Source organism: Myotis myotis, unplaced genomic scaffold, assembly GCF_014108235.1.
Source record: "Myotis myotis isolate mMyoMyo1 unplaced genomic scaffold, mMyoMyo1.p scaffold_m19_p_7, whole genome shotgun sequence".
Taxonomy (NCBI): Eukaryota; Metazoa; Chordata; class Mammalia; order Chiroptera; family Vespertilionidae; genus Myotis; species Myotis myotis.
This window is the reverse complement of record NW_023416379.1, coordinates 24,129,961-24,152,816: the sequence shown is the minus strand read 5'-3', so window position 1 is coordinate 24,152,816 and position 22,856 is coordinate 24,129,961. Positions and strand designations below refer to the sequence as shown.

At 37.8% G+C, this 22,856-nt stretch overlaps 1 protein-coding gene across 1 annotated transcript in view; it reads right to left on the bottom strand.

The window, feature by feature from the left end:
• Window positions 1-22,856, bottom strand: part of PDE7B (phosphodiesterase 7B) — a 280,322-nt gene that overhangs the window by 188,556 nt on the left and 68,910 nt on the right. The window contains exon 2 of the mRNA XM_036317578.1: window positions 1,021-1,081. Coding sequence (XP_036173471.1) covers window positions 1,021-1,081 — 61 coding nt within the window. The remainder of the gene's footprint in view (window positions 1-1,020; window positions 1,082-22,856) is intronic.

Sequence of the window (22,856 nt, the reverse complement as noted above, 5' to 3'; positions counted from 1 at the left end):
AAAGTCATGCATGATCCTACCATCCAAAAAGCTCAAAACAGGTCTTGAGTATTGGGAAATGATAACCTCACTAGACTCAATTCTGATATTGACTAATGGTGACCTGGACATACCCAATACTAAAAGAAAGACATAAAAAGGAAAAAGGAAAATACTTCACTGCTTCATTCCTAGAGCAAGTGTGAATAAAATAAAACAGGCTTAAAGCTATAATCCCTAAGATATGTGCTTTCATAGTAAGGGATTAGACCAGGGGTGGGCAAACTTTTTGACTCGAGGGCCACAATGGGTTCTTAAACTGGACTGGAGGGCCAGAACAAAAGCATGGATGGAGTGTTTGTGTGAACTAATATAAATTCAAAGCAAACATCATTACATAAAAGGGTACGGTCTTTTTTTTTTTTTTTGGTTTTATTCATTTCAAACGGGCAGGATCCGGCCCGCGGGCCGTAGTTTACCCACGGCTGGATTAGACTGTTGATTTTAAAGAATTAGATGCTGTAACTATAATTCTAATATTATAAACTCATACATGTAACTTCAGCTCTGTAAAAATTAGTTTATTGTATATTTTGTAGTACAAGAAAACAAGTCAGTATGGGTAATTGTGCTGACTTCAGATTAGTTCGAATATGTATTTCTCCCAGGCATTCTGAGTAAGGGCTTTGGGTTGATGTGAATTCTTAATAGTTTACTTACCTAGCTTATCATTTCTAGTCTAAGAATTAGCCTGATTCTTCTTGCTCTTTCATCACAGTCTCCTGAATACAAAGCACCCAATTCTGCGTTATGCTGATGATCCAAGAAAAGTCATGGTTCATGACTTACTGACAGTTATTAAAATCAAACCCTTTTTTTAAATTAAGTGTTCCACAGATATGTTAAAGATGTCTTTAAACCAATAAAAAGCCTATAAGCCTCTGCAATATGGAACAAAAGACAGTCAATAAGGCAACAGAACAACAATAAGTCACGTGACATCAACATGCTTCATATATGTAAAATGAAAAGCCTTCTTACCTAGCATGCAAACACATTTGACATTCTGATCAGGGTTTTCAAACAAGAGTTCACCACACCTCTGAAAGAAAGAAAAAAAAAAAGCCATCATTATTTTAAGATTTCATACCAAGATTTTCAAGGCAACAAGCCCATACAAACTGACATCACCATGATATTATTCTACTCCTCATGTTCTCCTGGGTTACTTGAGTCTAGGAACTTATGTCATGAGTAGAGAATTCCCTGAAAGTAAAGTATTTGAGAGGTAAGTTGGGGTCGATTTTTCCTGCATGCCTCATGCCCCTCACTAGGAGTGATTCTGTGTGCGTCTAAAAGGAGTAATGGCCAGAGTGGGAGATATGCAATCTATTAGGCCTAATAATATGAAGTTAATTCTTCTCAACATTGGTCCTTATATAGTACCAAAGCTATTCTAAACTAGCCACTCTGCAATCAAGCACAGATATTATTAAGCACAAAGTCATTAGCTTATACTTAACTCTCTGAACTTGGGGAGAAAAACAAGTAAGAAAATGATGAAAAAGTGGCACTCATAAGTGCTTCTCCCTAACCCAGAGACTTATGAAAATATCAACTTTCTTGTCTATATCTTAGTTTTAACTTGCTAGTTAAAAGTTTTATATAAGGCAAACTCTAGAGAGATATCAGTTATTTCAGACTAGACCACATTTATGTATGTGATTGACAAATAGTTGGTACCTGCATATATGTTTAAAATCCTCCCAATAAATAAGAAAATAACAAATAGAAAAATGTATAAAGGACATGAACAAACAATTTATGGAAGAGGATATTTGAATGTTCAATGAACACAGAATATGGTCAATTAATCATGGTAATAATTAGGAATCAATAAATTAAAGATAAAATTAGGCCTATTTTAAACTCACTGGTATGGCAACACTTAGAAATTTGGCAATAACAAGTGTTATAAAAAATATACAGAAATGAATACTCCCACACATTGTCGGTTAGAATATAAAATGATAGAACCATTTTGGAGAAAAATTGGCAAAATTTTATTAGATTCTACTTAAAAATTACCTAAGATGAAATGTGCATTACCCTATAACATAGCAAGTCATCTTCTAAACTGATAATCAGAAAAATTTTCACATATAACTTTAATGTCCAGCTACAAGAGAGATAAATAATATGTTATTCATACCATGGAATACTATATGGTAGTTAAAATGAATGAAGTAGGATGACGTACACTGTAAAAACATATACATAATTATCTTATATAAATATTCATACTGTATAATGTTCAAATATTATAAAACATATAATGTTAAAATCATATAAAATATATATAATTTTCAAATCATATAATACATATCTAATATTTAAATCATACAAAAATAAAATGTTAGGCAATAAGTTCTCTTCATTTTTTTATCTTATTGAAAATATCTAAAAATAGTACATATAGTTTATAGATACATTAATTTACAAGAATAACATAAACACAGGCAGTGAATAATGAATATCAAATTCAGGGAGAGGGAAGATATACAGAATAATGAATGCTGAAGAGCATTCAGGACTTATCAACTTTTTCTATGGTGTAGTCTCTGCTTATGCATGGGGATGCGTTTTAAGAATCCCCACTGGATTTCTGGAACTATGGATAGTACTGAACCCAATATATACTATATGCTACTTTTTTTCACACATAATTGTGTATGATAAAGTTTAATTTATAAATTAGACACAGTAAGAGATTAATAATGAATAAAATAGAATTATAACAATATACTATTTGGAGGTTAATGGGGGGGGGATGAGGACACATTTGTAATACCTTAACTAATAATAATAATAAAAAAAATAGACACAAAAACAACAACAACAACAACAAAAATATATACTATAATAAAAGTTATATGAATGTAGTCTGTCTCCTTCTCCGTCTCAGCAAACTAGCATGAATTTCATTCTTATGGTATATTTTAGCAATCTCAGCTTGCAATTTTTTTTTGAAGAATTAAACGTTCACCTTTTTTACTTAAAAGAACGATTTTATGGCTTCTTTTTGGCATATCTAAATTGCCAGCATCATTATTCTTGCAATTTGGGGCCATTATTAAGTAAAATAAGGATGACTTGAACACAAGCACCGAGAGATACTGTTGACAGCCATCTAATCATCAAGGCGGCTACTACCGATAAGTGACTAACTGGCAGGGAGCGTAAAAAGCATGGACATGTTGGACAACGGGATGATTCACATCCTTGGTGAGAGGGCATGAAATTTCATCATACTTACTTGGAATGTCAGGCAATTTAAAACTTAGGAACTGTTTATTTCTAGAAATGTTCATCTAATATTTTCAGACCATGGTTGACAGTGGGTAATTGAAGCCACAGAAAACAAAATTGCAGATGGGTGGGTTGGGGGAGAACTACTGGAATGGTTTGTTCCTTAAATTATTCTCTAAACTGTTTTCTATGCTTCAACTATTTCTTAATAAGAAAGAATTGCCCCATATGCAACACTCCAAATATAAAAAAGGCCCTTTGCATACTGCTTCTAGGCACCCATTTACCTTGGGCTTACAGAAGCCACTTTGTACCAGGCTTAACTTATTCTCACTACATATTTTTCAGTAAGATGGAGGACCTACTACTTTGCCCATTTTCCTCTTTCTTTCACTGTTCACAACTTGTTTAATTTCACTCCTGTCAATCTTTATTGTAGTATTATTTTCCATCTTTGGTTGGAAATCCACTTATGCTCAGGGCAGTCTTGTTATATGCAGATTTGCAATTAGGTTTGGGCATCAGCACCCCGAATCCCCACTTAGTCAAGGGTCAACTGTGCCTATACTACATACTTTATAAGACAATGTGAGAATTCACGTTCTTCACCCGTAACTAAGAAATCTGCTGGCACGAAGAGGGGCAGGTTGAGAGGGGAAAGGATGACTCGATTACATTCAAATCATCCCATTTTCTGGAATGGCTTACATTGTTTCACAAAGAGATGGGCAATTGGCTCTGGGCCATGAAAAGGAACCAAATTGCTTGGGTGAGTCAAGAGAATGGATTGCAGAAGAGGAAGACAGGGTGAGCCTGAAGGTTGCAAGAGGGCATTAGATACAGCACGAAGAGTATTATGAGTGATATTTATCACGCCATTTTAATCTCCTCATGCCTCAATTCTTTGTAAGTAACATGGGATGCTAATATATACCACAAAGCCATATCAGAAAGCAAATGTGAGGATTAATGATTGTGGCATCTGGACTGACGGTCAGTTCCTGTTTTATCTGTGTTTTGGCAGAGGTTAAACGCTTTCAAATTGCTAGCACGCATTTCCTGCATCACCTGCTTTTTAAAGTGGTATTTTAATGACCTGAAAGAGTTAATAACTATTTTTAAATGCAAGATCAGAGGTTTCTAAAATGTTCTCAATTTCTTGGCAAAACAAAGTGCTAGCTAGCAAGTTCTATCAGTTCATATTCTGGGTTCTATAAGGGAGTAACTGGAGTGGTCCCTGACCCCTTGTTAATGACAAAGCCCACACATGTGCTAGGACTGAAGAGCTTTCCTTTTTTTTTTAGTTGCAGGGACTTGTAGCAAAAGATGGGTGGAAGTTGCATAACTTCTCACAGCTACCCAAAGCCCAAGAGCAGGCTTACATATGTCCTTCAAGAGCCAGATGGGTGTGGGTGGGGAGATGCCATGAGGGTCTTGCTCTCTTTCCTGGACACAAATCCAGGAGAAGTTTCTGAAACCCCCATGAAACATGCATTCCGTCATAGTCCTGGCCTGCCAGGGTTCACTGGCCACACAAACTAATGACTGAGCAGCAGGGCCATCAGGGTGGCCCTTCTGGTGACTCTGAGGCAGTCCTCTTCCTGGTCTTCATTTCTCTGCTGCCTGGGAAATGCCTGAGGCACTCCTAACCAGTCCTTTAATTTCCTTGCTTTGTAAAGTTACCTGATAATGGTAATAGATTTTAAAGCAATGCCCAGCAGGGAATCTGATTGTTCTCATGACTTGGAAAAAAAAAACAAACAGATTGTCTCCAGTGTTTTTTCTCATTGATACTAGTATTTAGGGAGCTTTGCCTGCCAGGTATCTTCTTGTGCAACCAAGAGTTTTGACCCAGTTCAGGAGATTAATTGGGTTAAGCCATGGGGTCCAAGTTTCAGAAAACTGCAGGATCGGCCATAGGGGAAGGTTTCATGCCCTCCTGAGTTCTCAGGTGCTGCCTTTTTCTCCCTTGCAAACTCCTCAGCCAGACTCCCCTCTTGTAAGGCCCTGATTTTGATTTGGTTGTGATCACCAGGCTTGTACCTAATTCTCAGATTCTCATCTCTCCATAGAATCTTCATCTTGGGCCGAAACCGGTTTGGCTCAGTGGATAGAGCGTCGGCCTGCGGACTGAAGGGTCCCAGGTTCGATTCCGGTCAAGGGCATGTACCTTGGTTGCGGACACATCCCCAGTGGGGAGTGTGCAGGAGGCAGCTGGTCGATGTTTCTCTCTCATCGATGTTTCTAACTCTCTATCTCTCTCCTTTCCTCTCTGTAAAAACTCAATAAAATATATTAAAAAAAAAAAAAGAATCTCCATCTTGGTTTTGTCTTCTGTGCCTGAAATACTGAGGTCAACTCTCCTTGTTAATGTCCATTGCTCCCAGTCAACATTGCCTCCAAATAGTAGGGCATAGTTTTCAAAATCTCCATCCAAGGGACTAGAGTCCTGCCAGGGACAGATCCACCTGGATCATGCATTCCTGCCATAGCAAATAGGATAGGCTGCACAGGAACTCATGTGTAATGCCTATCACCCTCTTGGACCATAAAGAAGCAAACCACTTTCACAGTTAGTGTTGCTAACATGCCTAGTTATTGCAACTCTGGTGCCTTATACACACCAGGCCCTTAATAAATACTTGTGGACCAACTAACGTATATTTAGCCCATGCTATGAGCTAAGTGCTGTATATCTAGCATCTCATGCTTTTATTATACTCTTTTAAAGAGTAGGAGATTGAGGAATAGAGATACTACACAGTATAGAATACTTCCTTCCAATGAGTGAGAGAATGAAAGCTGACAGCTTATCTGATGCTTGACATTATACATAGATTCCCAAATACTGGCTCCTGTTGGCTTCCTCATTGCCTTGGCCAAGTAGACTATGTCTATTTACATCCCTTTCTCTCATTCATTAGCCAGTAGCTATTTGAATGAGTTGCCACCTATTAGAATGTAGGCTTTGGATTAGACTAATCCAAGTTCAAATGCAATTTATTCAGTTTTACAAAACTTGCCTTTTAATAATAAAAAAAATGCTTTTATAGGAAGTGAGAGGGATAGAGAAATAGAAACATCCATGGGAGAGAAGCATCATTGATAGGCTGCCTCTTGCACGCCCCCTACTGGGGATTGCTCACAACCCTGGCAATGTGCCCTGACTGGGAATCAAACCAGTGACTTCTTGGTTCCTGTCTAGCTGCTCAACCATTGAGTACACCAGCCAGGCTGCTTTTTCTTTTCTTTTAAGTATATTTTTATTGATTTCAGAGAAGAAGGGAGAGGGAGAGAGAGTCAGAAACAGCAATGATGAGAGAGAATCATTGATCGGTTGCCTTCTGCACACCCCACACTGGGGACTGAGCCTGCAACCCAGGCATGTGCCTTGACCAGGAGTCAAATCTTGACCTCCTGGTTCATAGGTCGACACTCAACCTCTGGGCCACACTGGCCAGGTTGCTTTTTCAATTGTAAAACAAGGTAATATTATTTGCATCACAGTATTATTGCAAGATTAGTTTTTAATTCATTAAGAATAGGAATGATTTAAATTATTGTAGATAAGATTGTAACATAAAAATACAAATGAATAAACCTAACTCATTTGTTAAAATTCTATTTTAATTTTCATACTATTATTTAGGATTAAAAATGAAGAAAATGAAATACTTCTAATTTTTTAAAGTCAATATTTCACAGCTGGTTACTAATTCTTATTTATTAAGAATTTTCTAAATTAATCTAAAATTTACCTTTTATTCAGCAAGAACAAAATGAATTTTATAAAATACCACATCTATTTTAGTATTTTTAATTAAAAATACTTAATTTCAATGAATTAAATCATATGTTCCAGGAAAAAATACAATCATATATATTTCTCTTAATGAACTGTATTTTTTCATTACTTTCATCATAAAATTAGTTGTGAAAAGGTATACTTTCTAAAATCACACTAAAGTATTCAGCAAACCTCTTTTTCTTAAGAAAAATTTTTTCTTAAATGACAATAAAATTCACATAATAACTGTACCTGTAATACTTAAAATAAGTAAAAAGCATTAAAGACAGTGAGATGTTCACACATTGTTCAGTTGGCAGTACTTCTAGCTTTCTTAAACCAGTTAATGTTTTTTTCTGCCTCAAAAAAAGCTTTCCTGCCGAACCAGTTTGGCTCAGTGGATAGAGCGTCAGCCTGCGGACTCAGGGGTCCCAGGTTTGATTCCGGTGGGGGGGGGGGGGGGGCATGTGCCTTGGTTGCGGGCACGCCCCCACTGGGGGGCGTGCAGGAGGCAGCTGATCGATCTCTCTCATCGATGTTTCTGGCTCTCTATCCCTCTCCCTTCTTCTCTGTAAAAAAATCAATAAAATATATTAAAAAAAAAAAAAAGCTTTCCTAGTCTTTATTTTCATGCATATTTACTATCATCAGTATGTATTAGTCTCTCAGTGGGCCTCCTGCAGCTAATCGTTTTAGGGCAGGTGTGTTGATATCTTTGGATGGGAGGAAACATTAACAAATAAAACCCCGAACAGAAATCCTTGTTGCTTAGAGGTTTCCCCAGTGTCAGCTGAGGTAATACTGCTTTCTGCAAGTAGTTAATGTCAAATGTTATCAGCAAATAAGTAATAGATGGTGGTTTTTTGGTTATTTCTTTCCCATTCTTAGAGTTTTCTTTTCTAGCAGAAAGGAATCTAGTACATGGAAGTAGATGCTTGTAAAATCATTGGAGGAGCAGGCTGAAGAACGGGCCTCTCAGAAAAAGTGCAAAACTGGCTCATGAGGGAAGCTGTGGTAGGCCTGTGGAGAAGCAGGAGGCATCACTGAGGTTGTTGGCTTCAAGGACACTCCACCATGGCGGTGGTCCAGGGATTAGAAAGCTATTGGCACAGTTGCCTCTTGACACTCATGTTGCTAGTGACTAAATGTTGGATGCTACTGACTAAATGTTGGATGCTACTGTAGAAATGCAGAAAACCCCGATGCTTCCATGACTGTGCTTCATAGATCATCAAACCAAATCAAAACAAAAAGAGCCCATGACCTATAGACTCGTTTTGGAAAAGAAAGCTGAGTTTGCTAAGCTGAAGAAGTGTTGACTATGGCCACTGTTTGGTGGGAAGTGAAGTACATGTCACCTATGCCAGGAGCAAGAGACACCTGGATGGGCAAGGCTTCAGTGCAGGCTGCCTTCATCCCCACCCTCACTCCATCTCTAAGTACTTAAACCCTGCAAGTTTGCCATAGAAGTATTTCTCTAGTGGGGTCTTTAGTTAACAAGACAAATGCCTGTATGGTGATGCATCTGTTTTATTTGATCACCCTTGAACCCCTGTGCATCTATCATGATTATTAATGCATAATGGACACTCCCAATGTTAATTAAATGAATGAATAAATAATTCTTTACTGAAATTCTGTGGGACATACTTGAGATTTAAGATTATCTGGGAGGCACTAAAAGAGACTTCTTTTCCTGGAGATTTAAGTATGTATACTGGTAAATGCTGCCATCAGATGCAGCCAAAGAATATGGAGCCGCAGTGGGGAGATGAAAGGGGAAACTTGACATTGAGAAGACATTTAAAAACATCTGCCTCACCTCCCAACTCACCTTTTCCCCCCCAAAAAAACTGAATGATACTAATCAAAGCCAGACTCCCAGGAGATAGGCCTAGAGAGAAAATGTTTTAGGTCGGTAGATCATAAAAAGAAAGTTTCTGTTAAGAGAACTAACTCCCTAAAGGGCATGGAAGCTTGCAACTCCATTGATCTCTATCAAATGAGTAAATGAATAAATGATCATTCAAAATTAAATCAGTATTGAGTACCTACGCTGTGCAGGCACTGTACCATGAGTATGGAGACAAAATCCAATGAGATTTAGGCTAGATGCTGTCTCAGGAAGTTAATAGTCTGGTCTGAAGTCAGAATACAGAAGGCTATGGACACGCCCCATGGTGGGCATCCAAAGCTACCTAGGGCTACCAGAGACAGCTTCCAGAAAGAGATGACCACAGCCCTGTCTGAAGGATAGGAAGGAGTTGGCTGGCAAAAGAGGGGGCCCGTTTGGGCACAGGCAGCTGTTTATGCAAAGCCCAGAGACCCTTTCAGGATCTTTCAAGTAGCCACTGAGTATGGGAGCAGACTGTGCTGTGTCTGCACAGGGGGCTTAATCACAGCTGTAGTCACAGTTGTGACTGGAGGAAACTAAGGTCTAATGGTGATTTCTTTTAAAAAAAAAAATCTGGACTGGGCTAGAGAGGCCAGGTTTGCTTTTGAAGAGCAAAGATGCTTAATGAATTCTTTTAGCTTTGTAACAAATAATTATGATAGCTCTTAACAGTAGCATTGGCCGCAAGCATTTTATCCATTTCTACCTTAGAATGGGTACCAAGCCTGAGGTGTTCCTTATTCCTTCTTTTTGGATTATTACACACAATGGCTATGAGCACAAGGACAACCCCTAACCACACAGTTGAAACCTCATGCCGGACCACTTCTGCTCCTGCCAAAGCCATTAGCACCTAGTCTTGAACCCATCACAGTGTCCCCAGCTCTGAGAGGGTGCGTTTTCAGGGCCTCCTACTTCACAGTGGCCCCCAAGTCCATCTACCATGTGGGTGGCACAGCGAGGCCTGAAACTCTCAACACTGTGGCAGCCTTTGGCACTCTAGTGCCAGAGGACAGCAAATTTGGAACCGGGGCTGATTTCAGCTCGAGCTCATGTTTTCCTTTCTAAGTTTTTCCAGTGAAGGAGCAGATTTCCATCCCAGTGCAGGCTGTTAAAACGTCAGACTAATAAGTTTTCAACAACCTGTCACTGCAGATCTCCAGCAACAACCTGGCACTGCCTTTGAATCGGGGCCTCATCGTCCAACCCAACCTCAGCCAGTCAAAATAAGAGACACACCAGCAACAGAACAAAAAGAGATAATCACCCCGAGCTGAAATTCTTAACAAACCCATTGTCGCCAGCAGTCAGCAGCACATCTGTGGGCTACATAACCTGAGGTGACCCTGCAGGAAGGGCCATCCCCCATGAACCTCTAATTAGCTATGGTTAGGAGTGACTTGAAAGATATTAATGCTATTGCTGTTGGAAATGAGCCTACCGGCTTTTAACAGCTTTGTTTTCTTCTTTAGTCAAAGAACAAAATGTTAGCTCAATGGCGTATGCTTTCTATTAGAGAAGTGCCAGCAGCAGCAATCTCCAGAGAGTCTCTCAGCATTTTATTACACACCCCTATTTTTAAATGTTTAAACACTACTTATTATGAACCAAAACTTGGAAAACCTGGTTTCAGCCCAAGAGTACTTTTTTTTTTTTGAAGTTACTAAGCAAATGTCCAGAATGCAGAACTGGATTTTCTGTCATTTCAGGCTTGGACAGTAGAGGGCAGTAGAAAGGCCATAGTACTACCTATGTATGTGTTCTGGTTGGACCCCCTCTGGGAGTGGCTGGGTTCATGGCGCACAGGGTCAGACACACTGTTTTGCGTTGCATTCTCCAGTTCATGAAGTATTTCTTCATGTGACACTTTGATTTTTAGTAGACACATTGAATACCACATTTTTCATTGTGTAAAACAATGACTACAGCACAATGGCAAGCACAATCTTCCTAGAATCTGTGCCTGTGAAAGCTGATGGCAGGTGGAATATAGCTGGGTTATTTCCTTAGCGCACCCAGTTATCAAAACTGAGTATGCATGTTGGTCGAAGGCACTTTGGAAATAATTTTGGTATGGGCGCTGAGCCTTCCCTTTTATCAGACATAAATACCTATGCCACAGATCTTGATAGATAGAGAAAAAAATATGTCAACAATTTGCAATACAATTTCATCTTTTGTTTACCTTCTCAGAACCCTAATTGTTGATAACTAGCTGCAGCTAGTTTTTCAGAGAGACAGAGACGCTTCTGTGAAAGCAAACAACTAAAGCCATAAGTATTTAGCTTATACAGAGCAAGTTTAAAAAGAGGAAGTCCACAGCCATTTTGCTTTAGAGACACAGAAAGCAGTACAGATTGCTGCATAAAATGGAAAGATCTTATATTGGGTTCAAATTCCTCACTAGCTGTGTGATCATGGACATATTATTGCTTATCTTTCTGAATTCGCTTGTAGAGCAGAGGGAGCAACAATGTTCACCCCTCTCGTGAAATAATGTAATATACTAGTACATGAAAGCATCTTGTGCACTCTGAAAGCCACCATGGGACTTGCTGTGTGTTGTTTTGTGGAAGGAAGGAGGTGGAAATGGGAGAGGACCATCTGGCTGAGTTGCATACAAGACAGAAAACACAGTTCTACTAATACTCAAAGTCATGGCATTTTATGAGGGGAAAATTTTGCTCCTCCCATGTTGGAGGGCACCAGACCCTCAGAGGGCAACCTACAAAACCGAAGGTCTAAAGAACAGAGGTTGGCAGGGCAGGACTGGGCAAGAAGCTCAGCACTGGGTAGAGCAGTAGCCTTTAAGAGGGAGAGAGAGAGAGCAGAGTCTAATGCGAGGTGCAGCTCTGAAAGAATGCAGGAAAGGAAGATGGGCTGCGTGAGGATCTGCAGCTTGGACCGGACATCTCCAGCACCGGAAGCACACACTATTGATCTGGGAGGGATCTAGGTGGCGACTGTGGCCAACTAAGTCATTTACAGATGTAGCAAATGAACAAGTCCCCATGGACTTAGGGGACTTTACATTTCAGGGTTTTATGATGATGCCAATATGGGCTCTTGAGTTCGAATCAAGACGCCAGCATTTACTAGATGTGTCACCTTAAGCAAGCTACCCAATAATTCTTTGTCTCTATTTCCTTATCTGTAAAATGAAGATAATATTACTGCCTACATCTTTGAGGATTAAATGAGGGTTAATATATGTTAAGCACTTATAATAGTACCTGGTAAAACTAAGTACTCAATAGTTATTATCTTTAAAAATATACAATTATTTTGAAGAAGAGAAATCATGAAAACCATGGCTTTTTTTGTAGTTGCCATCCAGTGTTACTCCATGTTATCTCCTCAATCTAGACCTTGAGCCATTGCGCTGGGCAGCCTCAAGTCCACTGAGGCATGCATAAAGGAACAGAAGTCTGCAGCACATGTGAGATAAAAGTGCCCAACAAATACTTGTTTAATGAATGAATGGAAAATGAGAAGGAAAAGAGCAGATTGAAAACTGGGCCAATTCTTACTACACAACTATTTTCAGTTCCTGCAAGGGAAGGACTTGATGGTCTAAAGTAAGGTCTCACTTTTGTTGACTATTTCATTCAAAATATTCATTTTCCCAACCTTCATTGAGGGTTTTCCATTGCAGTAATGGTGCTAACATATCTGCTTATGCTGACTTTATTAAATAAATCAAGAAGAACCTATCTTTATTTTGATTACTTTATTCTTAAATCAATTTTGCGTGCCTACGATCCTAATTAGGGAGGATTAAGCCGACTTTTTGTGTAGTGGAAATGTAGACTCTAGGCCAGCTGTGGGCAAACTACGGCCCGCGGGCCAGATCCGGCCCCTTTGAAATGAATAAAACTTAAAAAAAAAAAAAAAAGACCGTACCCTTTTATGTAATGATGTTTACTTTGAATTTATATTAGTTCACACAAACACTCCATCCATGCTTTTGTTCCGGCCCTCCGGTCGAGTTTAAGAACCCATTGTGGCCCTCGAGTCAAAAAGTTTGCCCACCCCTGCTCTAGGCCCTAGAGTCTAGGGGATTCCTATAGACCATTTAGTTACTGGACTGAGGCCCAGAGACTGTCTAACCCTGCCTGATGCACAATTACTCTTGGCATTGAGGGAGGAGAGAGAACCCAAATGGGTTTGGGAAAGACAAGGTTTCTCATAGTTGTTTACATACACTGGTCATATCCTTGAAGGGTGTGTAAGAGTTTGATTACTCTATTCTGGTTGGATAGGGGAGAGAGGAACTAATATTCAACAAGTCCTCAGTGGCAGTTGAAGACATGAGATAAGGGTATGTGTTCTGGGTAAGGTAAACTATAGATGCAAAAGCCTAAAGGTAATTGAGGAAGGAAGTTAAGAATGACCAAAAGGAGATGAGGTTCAGATAATCAGGAGAACTGGGTAGTGGAGAGACACTAGACTGGGAAAGTTAGCAGGGACCAGATCATGAATGGCCCTGTGGGACTTCATTTAGTGATTGGACATGAGCCTGGATTCCACAGGCCAGGGATCTGAAAGAAGTCACTGCAGGTCACAGGCCATCTGTTCAAGACAGTAGAAAAATCCCAAAAGTGTTTAGAAAGCTTTTATAATGGGGATACTGTGCAGCAGCCACATTTGCTGACCCACGTTGCTTCTCACCACACCTGGCAGTATCCTCAGGTAGGAAAAGGGTTCTGCTATGTGAGGCACTACCTCATGAGTGAGGGTTTAATGACAATTCCCATATTTTCCCTAATAATCGTAGTTTTGTCAATCAGCGATGTTAGGGAATGCCACCAGAATGTTCATCTGTTTTGACCCTCCAGGATTAATTACCTCACAATGGGGGTTCACAATTAAATAGATTTCTTCGAATTCAGTGCAACCCAGTGTGGCCCTTATGAATAGTAGTAGATTACTGAAATGAGAATGTGACTTGGCAACTTTCTAAGTCTAGCATGAATATATTATGAAGACCATGGCCTTTCAAATCATTCCTGGAGCGAAAACAGAACACATGGAAAGGGCCGATTAGTAGTCAAGCTCCTGGATTCCAGAAGGTGGAGGAACTGGTGTTCTAAACAAAAGTCCTTCCCTGACACTTGGAAAGGAACCTCAGAAACCACTGGGTAAACACGCTCCACTTTAAGAAAATCATTCCTTTACGTGACTGTCATGTCAGAGTGAAATCTGAACCTGCCCTTTAGGCTGGCATACCATGCGGCAATGTCTCTGTCCCCCAGCCACCCCGGAAGACTGACACTGTGAGCACTTGGAACAGCTGCTTTTTTTTTTTAGTCTGACCTGTGTGTTGCCAATAATTTGTACTCACAATTACCAAACTGCAGCCATCTGGTCGAAGTGTCCAAGCTTTAGGCAATTAAAATTGGTTTTCTCAATTTACACTGCAATTTTAAAGCTACTTTATATGACCCTATAGACAGTACAAGCTTAATAGATAATGTCAGCAGTATCTCTAAATCATTCTTCAGACGTCACAATTCAGAGACTCATGGGACCCCATCCAGCCTGTAACTGCATGAATATTTACTCAGGACAAAGGAGTACTTATAATGTGCTCCTTGTAGCTCACTGCAGTAATGCTCCTGTACATAAACCAACAATTAAATGTAATCCTATACACTTATAGTTTTGAAAGAAATTCAAACCAGCCCTTGGAATTAAATAACCCCAGTGCTAGAGAAAATGACTTCCAGAACATCAAGCCTCACATGCAAACACAGGGCCTCTGAGCCACAAAAGAACAAACACTTTTCCACAGGGATAAGGGCTTGTTGTTGTACTACTTGTGAGGTCAAAGATCCAGATGTTCCCATAGACAATCAAATAACTATCACTGGTCAAACGGTATTGACAATCCTACAGGACAGCTCTGAGACATGGACTTGGCCTCGGAAAGGGGATTTCTGTAAATTTTGTGGGCAATAAATAGCAGCCCCAGGTGAGAGCTGGAAAATTCAAAATTTTACAGAAATGACTGACAGGTTTCATAAGCTGCAAGTGAAAATGAAAATCCATGAAAAAGAAAGTGTATATTTTGCTAGTAGCTATATTCTCCTTTGGTGTAGCTTACTATAAACCCCATGGCGTATAGTGAAAGTCACCTTCTCTTGGGCCTGTCACTTTTCATGAAAGTAGAAACCTCCTTGTCTAGTTCACTGCTGTTCCCAGCACCTAGAGCAACATCTGTCACATCATAGGCTCTCAATAAATACTGCTTGAAACAAAGAATGAACTAATGATTTGGCACAAAAATATACCCAATTCAGTTAAAAATCTATGAGATGTTGAAAACTCAAATTAAAAGAGAGGAACAAGAGAGTAAAGTTACACTTAAAATTTAAATAAGCTTAAATTACAAGTTTTAATGCCATTACTCCCTTGAGAAGTTAGCATCCGAAGTTATGCAGTGAATCTACTATTTATGCATTAAGTAGAGTCCACTCAGGGGCAAAGATTTCTCCAGGTATTATATTTTGGAAAGATAATTTTCCCTGGAAAGCAAAAATCAGCAGCTCTTCCCATGAACAAAGATATTAGTTAAACAAACAAACAAAATATGTTTTAAATTTTCTTTGTCAGAGTCCATATCAGGAAAATATAGGTAATACCTATATTCTGTCTCGTTAGTATATGCTTATAGGATTAAACCAGCAAAGTGTTTCAAATGATTGAGATGAAAAATTGTATAAAGGGTCACTTGGGGATTACTTGGGGGTAGTAGGTACTACGTTGTTGATGTTTGTAATTCTCATTATAATCATTCTATTTCCTCAAGACTCTCTGCAGCCTTCTTAGAAATAGATTTGAGATTTAATTCTTATTAGTATCAGTGAAACGAAGGAATCCTTAAGATCATGCTTAATTAGCTTCCCGGTAACTCTGCCTGTGAAACTGACATTGCAATCTGACATATATTCATCAATTAATAATTCTCATTAACTACCAGATACTCAGCAAACTAGCAGATTTTTGGTTATGTTGAATCTTTTCAACCTAATGACATTAAACAATTTTCTCTATTCATTCCTAGCAAAGCAAGAAGAAAATTAAACACAATAATAGCAAGCTTAAAAATAAAGTAATGCATATAGATCCATGTATTAATTTACCAGCCTTAAATTTCAAGAGGCTAAGCTATTTAAGAATAGGGGCTGTGTCTGAACTTTGAATCACAGCAGAATGTCTAGCATAAAACAAGTGCCCAATTAATGCTCTTTAATGCATGGTTAAATTATGAAAATATCATATGCCAAGGAGTGCAATTATTAGTTTAACAAATTCTACTAAACTCAGACATATCAACACAAGCATTTCTGGACATCACTGTTAGGTATGAAATGTGTGTGTGTGTGTGTGTGTGTGTGTGTGTGTGTGTGTGTGTGTGTGTGTTATCCATATATATCATGTCCATACACATATACGATGTATATCACATAACTGTGCTTACTAATGTGCTTTAGTTTAGTGGTTAATAGTCCTAGATCTTGTCTGGCATCTAATAACAACAGTGCGTTTTGAGTCCCAACTCCACTATTTCTTAGCTCCTTGGCCTTGGAAATTGGCTTATTCCTTCTCTCTATGCCTCTGTTTCCTCACCCAACCAAAAAAATAAATAAATAAAAATAAAAATAAAATACAGAGTTGTTATGAGTTAATACACATAAAGTTCTTAGTGTAGTATCTGGTACAACAGAAGTGAACAATATATACCATCTAAGACCATTATACCCTTACATTATATGCTTCATTAGGTCAAGTGAACAAAGAAGGAGAAGCCTTACATTTTACTAGTATTCTGGATGTTGGAGCGCCTTGCCTGCCAATTAAAAAGTGAATCTTTGTTGTGCCCTCTGTTTGTGTTGGCAAATCTTTGAGAAAGTGTAAAGATGTGGTGACAGAGAGCTTGAGCTTTAGAGTTCAAAAATTCATGGGGGGGAATTTACCAGCCATATGACCTCAGGGAAACTTCTGAACTTGCTTTATCCTCTCTAAAATGTAATAAAACCTCTACTTCTTAGGGTTGTCCCAAGGATTTAGATGTTATCAGCAAAGTTGCTGACTCAATAGTATGATATGTTTGTATGCATCTATGCAGTTATCTTTCTATGTTTTTTAACTTCCTTCCTTCTCCATATATTCAAATTATCCCTATTATTCAAGGTCCAGATAAAATGGTGATTCTTTATGAAGGTTTCCTGATTCTTTCTGAGCCTAAGTTAACCTTTTTCTTTCCTGAATTTACTATAATTCTTATAGCCACTTTCCACTTCCTACTTCACATTTTCATTAATCTGTGTTAGACCATGAAGTCTTTATGGTCTGAATCCAGATCTACTTTACTTATATACCGCATATATATAGCCCATTCAGCCTCTGGAATAATATATACACATATATACGTGTGTGTGTGTGTGTGTGTATGTGTGTATCTGAGTTCATGTGTATGGTACTGAAAAATGTTTAACAAGCATCTGTTATTAAAATCCTGCCTAGCCGGTGTGATTCAGTGGTTGAGTGTCAACCTATGAACCAGGACGCACATGCCTGGGTTGTGGGCTTGGTCCCCAGTAGGTGCAGGAGGCAGCCAATCAATTCTCTCTCATCATTGATGTTTCTATATCTCTTTCCCTCTCTCTTCCTCTCTGAAATCAATAAAAACATGTTTTAAAAATTTTGTTACTACCTTGCCTTATCCTACAAAGATTTGGAGGTAGATGGATATTTCTCTTTGTTTGCATATGTGCATATTTATACACATACTTCCATACATACAGCTACATCCATATATATTGCAAAAGGTATTACACCTAACAAAAGTCTGGAGTCAAAACCTCAAAAATGGTCCCAAAACAATAATATATAGTACACAGTGCTAAACTCATTCTGGAATTATGTTCTTCATGTTGAAATCTTTTTATTTTGAAGTTTTTAAGAAAGGAGACATTTTCTTGTAACACTTCCCATGATATATTTTGTAGATATTATTCCAGGAAAATATTTTAACCACTATTATTCGTTTATTATAAATGAAAATATTAAACTTTGGAATCAAGAAAGTAATATTCAGTTGCTTTTTTGGCCTGTCATTATTCATACCTTTCTCTTTTACCATTGCCAACATTCTTGTAGAACCCTTTGTTATTGAAACATTTCTTCATCTAAACCCCAAAAGTAATTCTTTTTTGTTTTAAAAACGAAACAAATTACCTTATTCTTGGATAATATTTATAATATCATCTGTACAAACAGGTCATCAGTACTTTGTATGCTATAACTCATATCAGATAATCAAAGGACATTCTTTTAAGGAGACCACTTAGTTGAAATTTATAAATAAAGGAATAAAATTATGAAATTTGGTTCAAAATAAAGTTCTAAAATAAAAAATCTAATTTTGAATATCTTTAAGTTAGCTACCCATTGGGCATATGTGCTAATTATGTGAACTAATTACTAGTCTTTATTTCATTTTAAAATGTAAGATCTGTATGTGGTTTTTACTCCCTAAAAAGAGTAATGTCAAGCTAATTTTAAGGAATATAAAATATCATTCAACTTATTGATAATTGATGTTTCAAAAAATGCAGTTAAGTGAGTTGGCAAAAATGTTTCCTCATAAAGAAACTATTTTTGATGATCAGAATAATAAAGCCAAAGAACTTTATTTATTAAATGAACACAAACTTTTTGTTACACATATAACTCCAACTAGCCTTAGAAACCTTATGGTGAATAATAAAGTAAATGCATACTAAAGTCTTGGTCATGCATGCATCACTAAAATATTCGGAAGCTGAATAGCTCCAAAATAAATTTTATAACATTTTTTATTTCTCCCTTATTTTCTAGCTCGGTTGTACAAGCCAAAATCCTAGCTGTCTTACTTGATTTTTTCCCTTTATCTCATGCCTCCCACACTTACCTCCCTCAGTTTCAAACAAATTAATGAAATTTCAAGTCCTTTTGCTTCTACTTCTCAAATTCATTAACCTTTCCCTACCCCACTGCCAGCACCTCAGTTCCATAGCACTCTCATCCCATGCTTAGATGATTTTTGTACAGTTGCCCAATAAGTACTCTTTTGCACGTATCATCTACTCCACTCTGTGGTATAGATGCTGGAATGATCTACTACCGTCTGAGTTAGTCATTTCTCTGTTCCAAAGTCTTCAATAGCTACACTTTCTCCTCAAAATAACCCAGAATTCTTAGTCTGGCACACAAGGCCCTTCATCTCCTCACTCTTGCACCCCAATTGTACACTGTTCTAGGCTCCCTGAACTACCTTTTCAAACCCTCACTATTCTTCCTCACCGATAGGCCTCTCACCTCCACCAAGAAGCTCCTCCTCTGTATCTTCAGGTTATAGCTTTGACATCGCCTGCTCCTGCTGGAGGCCTTCTTTAACCCTCCGTTCTGTCCAGTGCCCCTTGTGAATGCCATGGTAGCATCCAAGAGAGATATTTATGGAAGCATTAATCTCAAAGATGTACTTTCCTAAAGCAAGAGGCAGATAAGTCCCCTTCAGTTACTTTCCTGTTGCCTTTTACAGTACTTTATACTTAATTGGCACTTAATAAAAGTTTGTTAAATGAAGGAAAGGAGGAAGTAGGGGTAGAGGGCATGTGATACAAAAGGGAACACTCACAAAAGTCTACCTAGAGTAGTCCAACAGTGTTGGGTGTCCCAAGTGTGAGAAAACCTGGATTCAAAAATAGTAGCCAAACAAACAATAAAATCTCTGACAGTCTTCTGAGACCAGAGTTTTGGACTTGTTGGAGAACAAAGACTTCTGGAGCTGAGAGTAAAGTAAGCCAGATGTAAGGCATTCTTATGATTGTTATTAGCACCAAAAAATATCATTGGCAAAGAACAGAATCTAATGTAGGGAGATGGGTTTCAGTCTTGAACTTCTGCTTGTCATGTAAATACAGAGACATAACTTGCATGGTCTGCTGGCATTTTTAAATTTAGATTTATTTTAAAAAAAGAATTTCAAGTCGCAATACCTTCTTTCTCTGTATCAGCCCATACTAATATATTTTGGGACCAATATTATATGTGACTAAAGGGACCACTGAAAAAAATAGGATAGTACAAAACAATTAAAAATTTTTATGAAACCAAAGATCTGATCATTTGAAAGTTTTTTAATGCTTATAATTATAACGTTAATTTTGTTTTTTTCCACTTTTAGTTTTTGAATTAAAATTTTTCTTTTTGCTCCCTCCCAACCCAAAAGAGATAAGAACATTTTATTTGTTTTGGAAAATAAATTAATTAAAAAATACACATGTCCCATTTGAGGCAACTTCATTTAAAATGGCTGAAATTTAAAACCTAAATTCAATTTTAAGCAGTGACAGGAACCTTTTTAAGTGACCGAAACCAATACATCATTGCATGTGATAGGTTCCACCTGCATGCCCAGATCCAGCTTGCAGACCACCTTCCCGGTCTACTCTCCCAACCCCTCATGTCTCACTGCTTTGTTAGTCTTATGTGATTTCTCCCTTCTCCAAATCTTAATGCCAATTTTCATCTTTCTATGATTTGCATTGTCTGCCTCTTAAGCAATATTTTTATATTAGGATTCATTACTCCTACTTAGACTTTAAGTTCTTTAAATAATGGAAATATTTCTCCTCTTTGGATCCTCAGCATGACCTAGATAACACAATTAATTCTTGAATTATATCTCTGGCAGATAGAAAAAAAAACATGCATTTGTTTTTGACATGTGTTTTTCATCACATTACCAATAACACTTGTAAAATTCCAAGGCTTCTAGTAGCATGAAACCTTGGCAGTTACACAATAACATTTATCTCATAAGAATCCATTTCCACGCAGTCTTATATTTTCCTCACTTCTCAGAAAGATTCCTAGATCCCGCTGAGAAAATATTCTCCACATATATGACTCATTCACATCCACTTCTGTGCATCCATCCAAGATATATTTTTATTTCATCTAAACCAGTGGTTCCCAACCTTCTGGCCCTTTAAATACAGTTCCTCATGTTGCGACCCAACCATAAAATTATTTTCGTTTCTACTTCATAACTGTAATGTTGCTACTGTTATGCATCGTAATGTAAATATCTGATATGCAGGATGGTCTTAGGCGACCCCTGTGAAAGGGGTGTTCGACAGCCAAAGGGGTCGCGACCCACAGGTTGAGAACCGCTTATTCTAACCTCAATAATGTAGGACTATCATGCATTTTCCTGGTTCAACTACCTGCCTTTAAGAAGATTCTCATAATTATCTCTCTTAATTTCCATCAGTTCTCCAAATTGCCTGTCTCAATATAGAGCAGTGGTTCTCAACCTTTGCTGCACATTAGAATCACCTGGGAATCTTTTCAAAATCCTGATTTCTGGGCCTCATCCTCCGGAAATTCTGTTTCTTTGTTATGGGGGTGGTGTCACAACATTAGTAATGAATCTTTATAAAATCCTCACTTCTGGGCCTTATCCTCCAGAAATTCTGTTTCTTTGTTACTAATGTTTTGTTACTAACAGAATTTCCGGAGGATGAGGCCCAGAAATCAGGATTTTAAAAAGATTCCCAGGTGATTCTAATGTGCAGCCAAGGTTGAGAACCACTGATATAGAGGGTGTCCCCCCAAAATGAATAAATGCTTTAACAGCTGATAACACATAGTTTTCACTCTTTTTCAGGTTTAACTGATTTGAAATAATGGGTGAAGCCAGACAAAGCTTTGAACACAGAAAATTTATCCTAAAGTGACACTAGACTTTTTAATGGGATATGTAAAAGATAAAGTGTATGATACAAAACTGGCAGCAGTAGATAAATTGAGAGAGCACAGATACCAAACAAAATGATTCTTGATGTTTGCAATTCTGTTGCTTTATGTTATCAGCAGTGCTTGGACCAGAACGGTCATCAATTTGAAAACAGGCATTGACAAAAAAAGTATTCATTTCTGTAGATTCTTTTAAATTTTGAAAAGGAACTGTATGTTAATAAACACCTTATAATCTTCAAAGTATGTGTACATTTTTGGGACACCTTGTATTTTATGTACTTTTTGTATATAAAGATAGTATTTTGCATTTTTCTTTAAAAATGTGATATGTAAGATGCACTGTTTCTTATACTTTGGTTGGCATAAAAGTTACGCGATGTGTTCTCTAAAATGGGTACTCTGGGCCCTACAATGAGAGAGAAAAGAATAGGATCCAGGAATTTAAGCATCTAAGAAGCACCTCTGGTCCCAGGATGATTGGAAACCTGAGTCTCAGGTCCAGCTCTGTGACCTTAAAGAAGTTTCTTACCACACATTGTTCGTCAATATAAAAAATTACTTACATTCATTCCAATAGTTCTGGTTTGCCTCATTTTATAGGCTTGGCCACAAGCAAGATAAAACAAGTATGCCACAACATCAGTCAGAATAGGACTGTTCTCTAAGGCGTAAGCCCATCAGTGACTGCCTATTCTGATTTTTTCAAGTTAATAATTCTTTATTCAAGAAAACTAATTGAAATTAGTTAAGAAAATGAATTTGAATACTACATTGAAATGACTGGGTTTATAATCTGTAGAGTTCATATATCTTCAATAGAAAGGGAATTTCACAGTATTCTGTAAAATATTACTCATCTTGCCAGCTTTCACACTCTAGAAAAATAGTAAAAATATATTATCAACTAAAATTTATCTTCCCAAGGTCGGTATAAACAAACATAACTAATGCTATGAACCAGAGGGACTACTGTACTTTTAGAAATGTACTGAAAAGAGTTGTTTAAAAATATAACAAGACCCATAATAGTACACTGTATTACATACTGTAGCCTAGAGAAATAGTCTAGAGCTA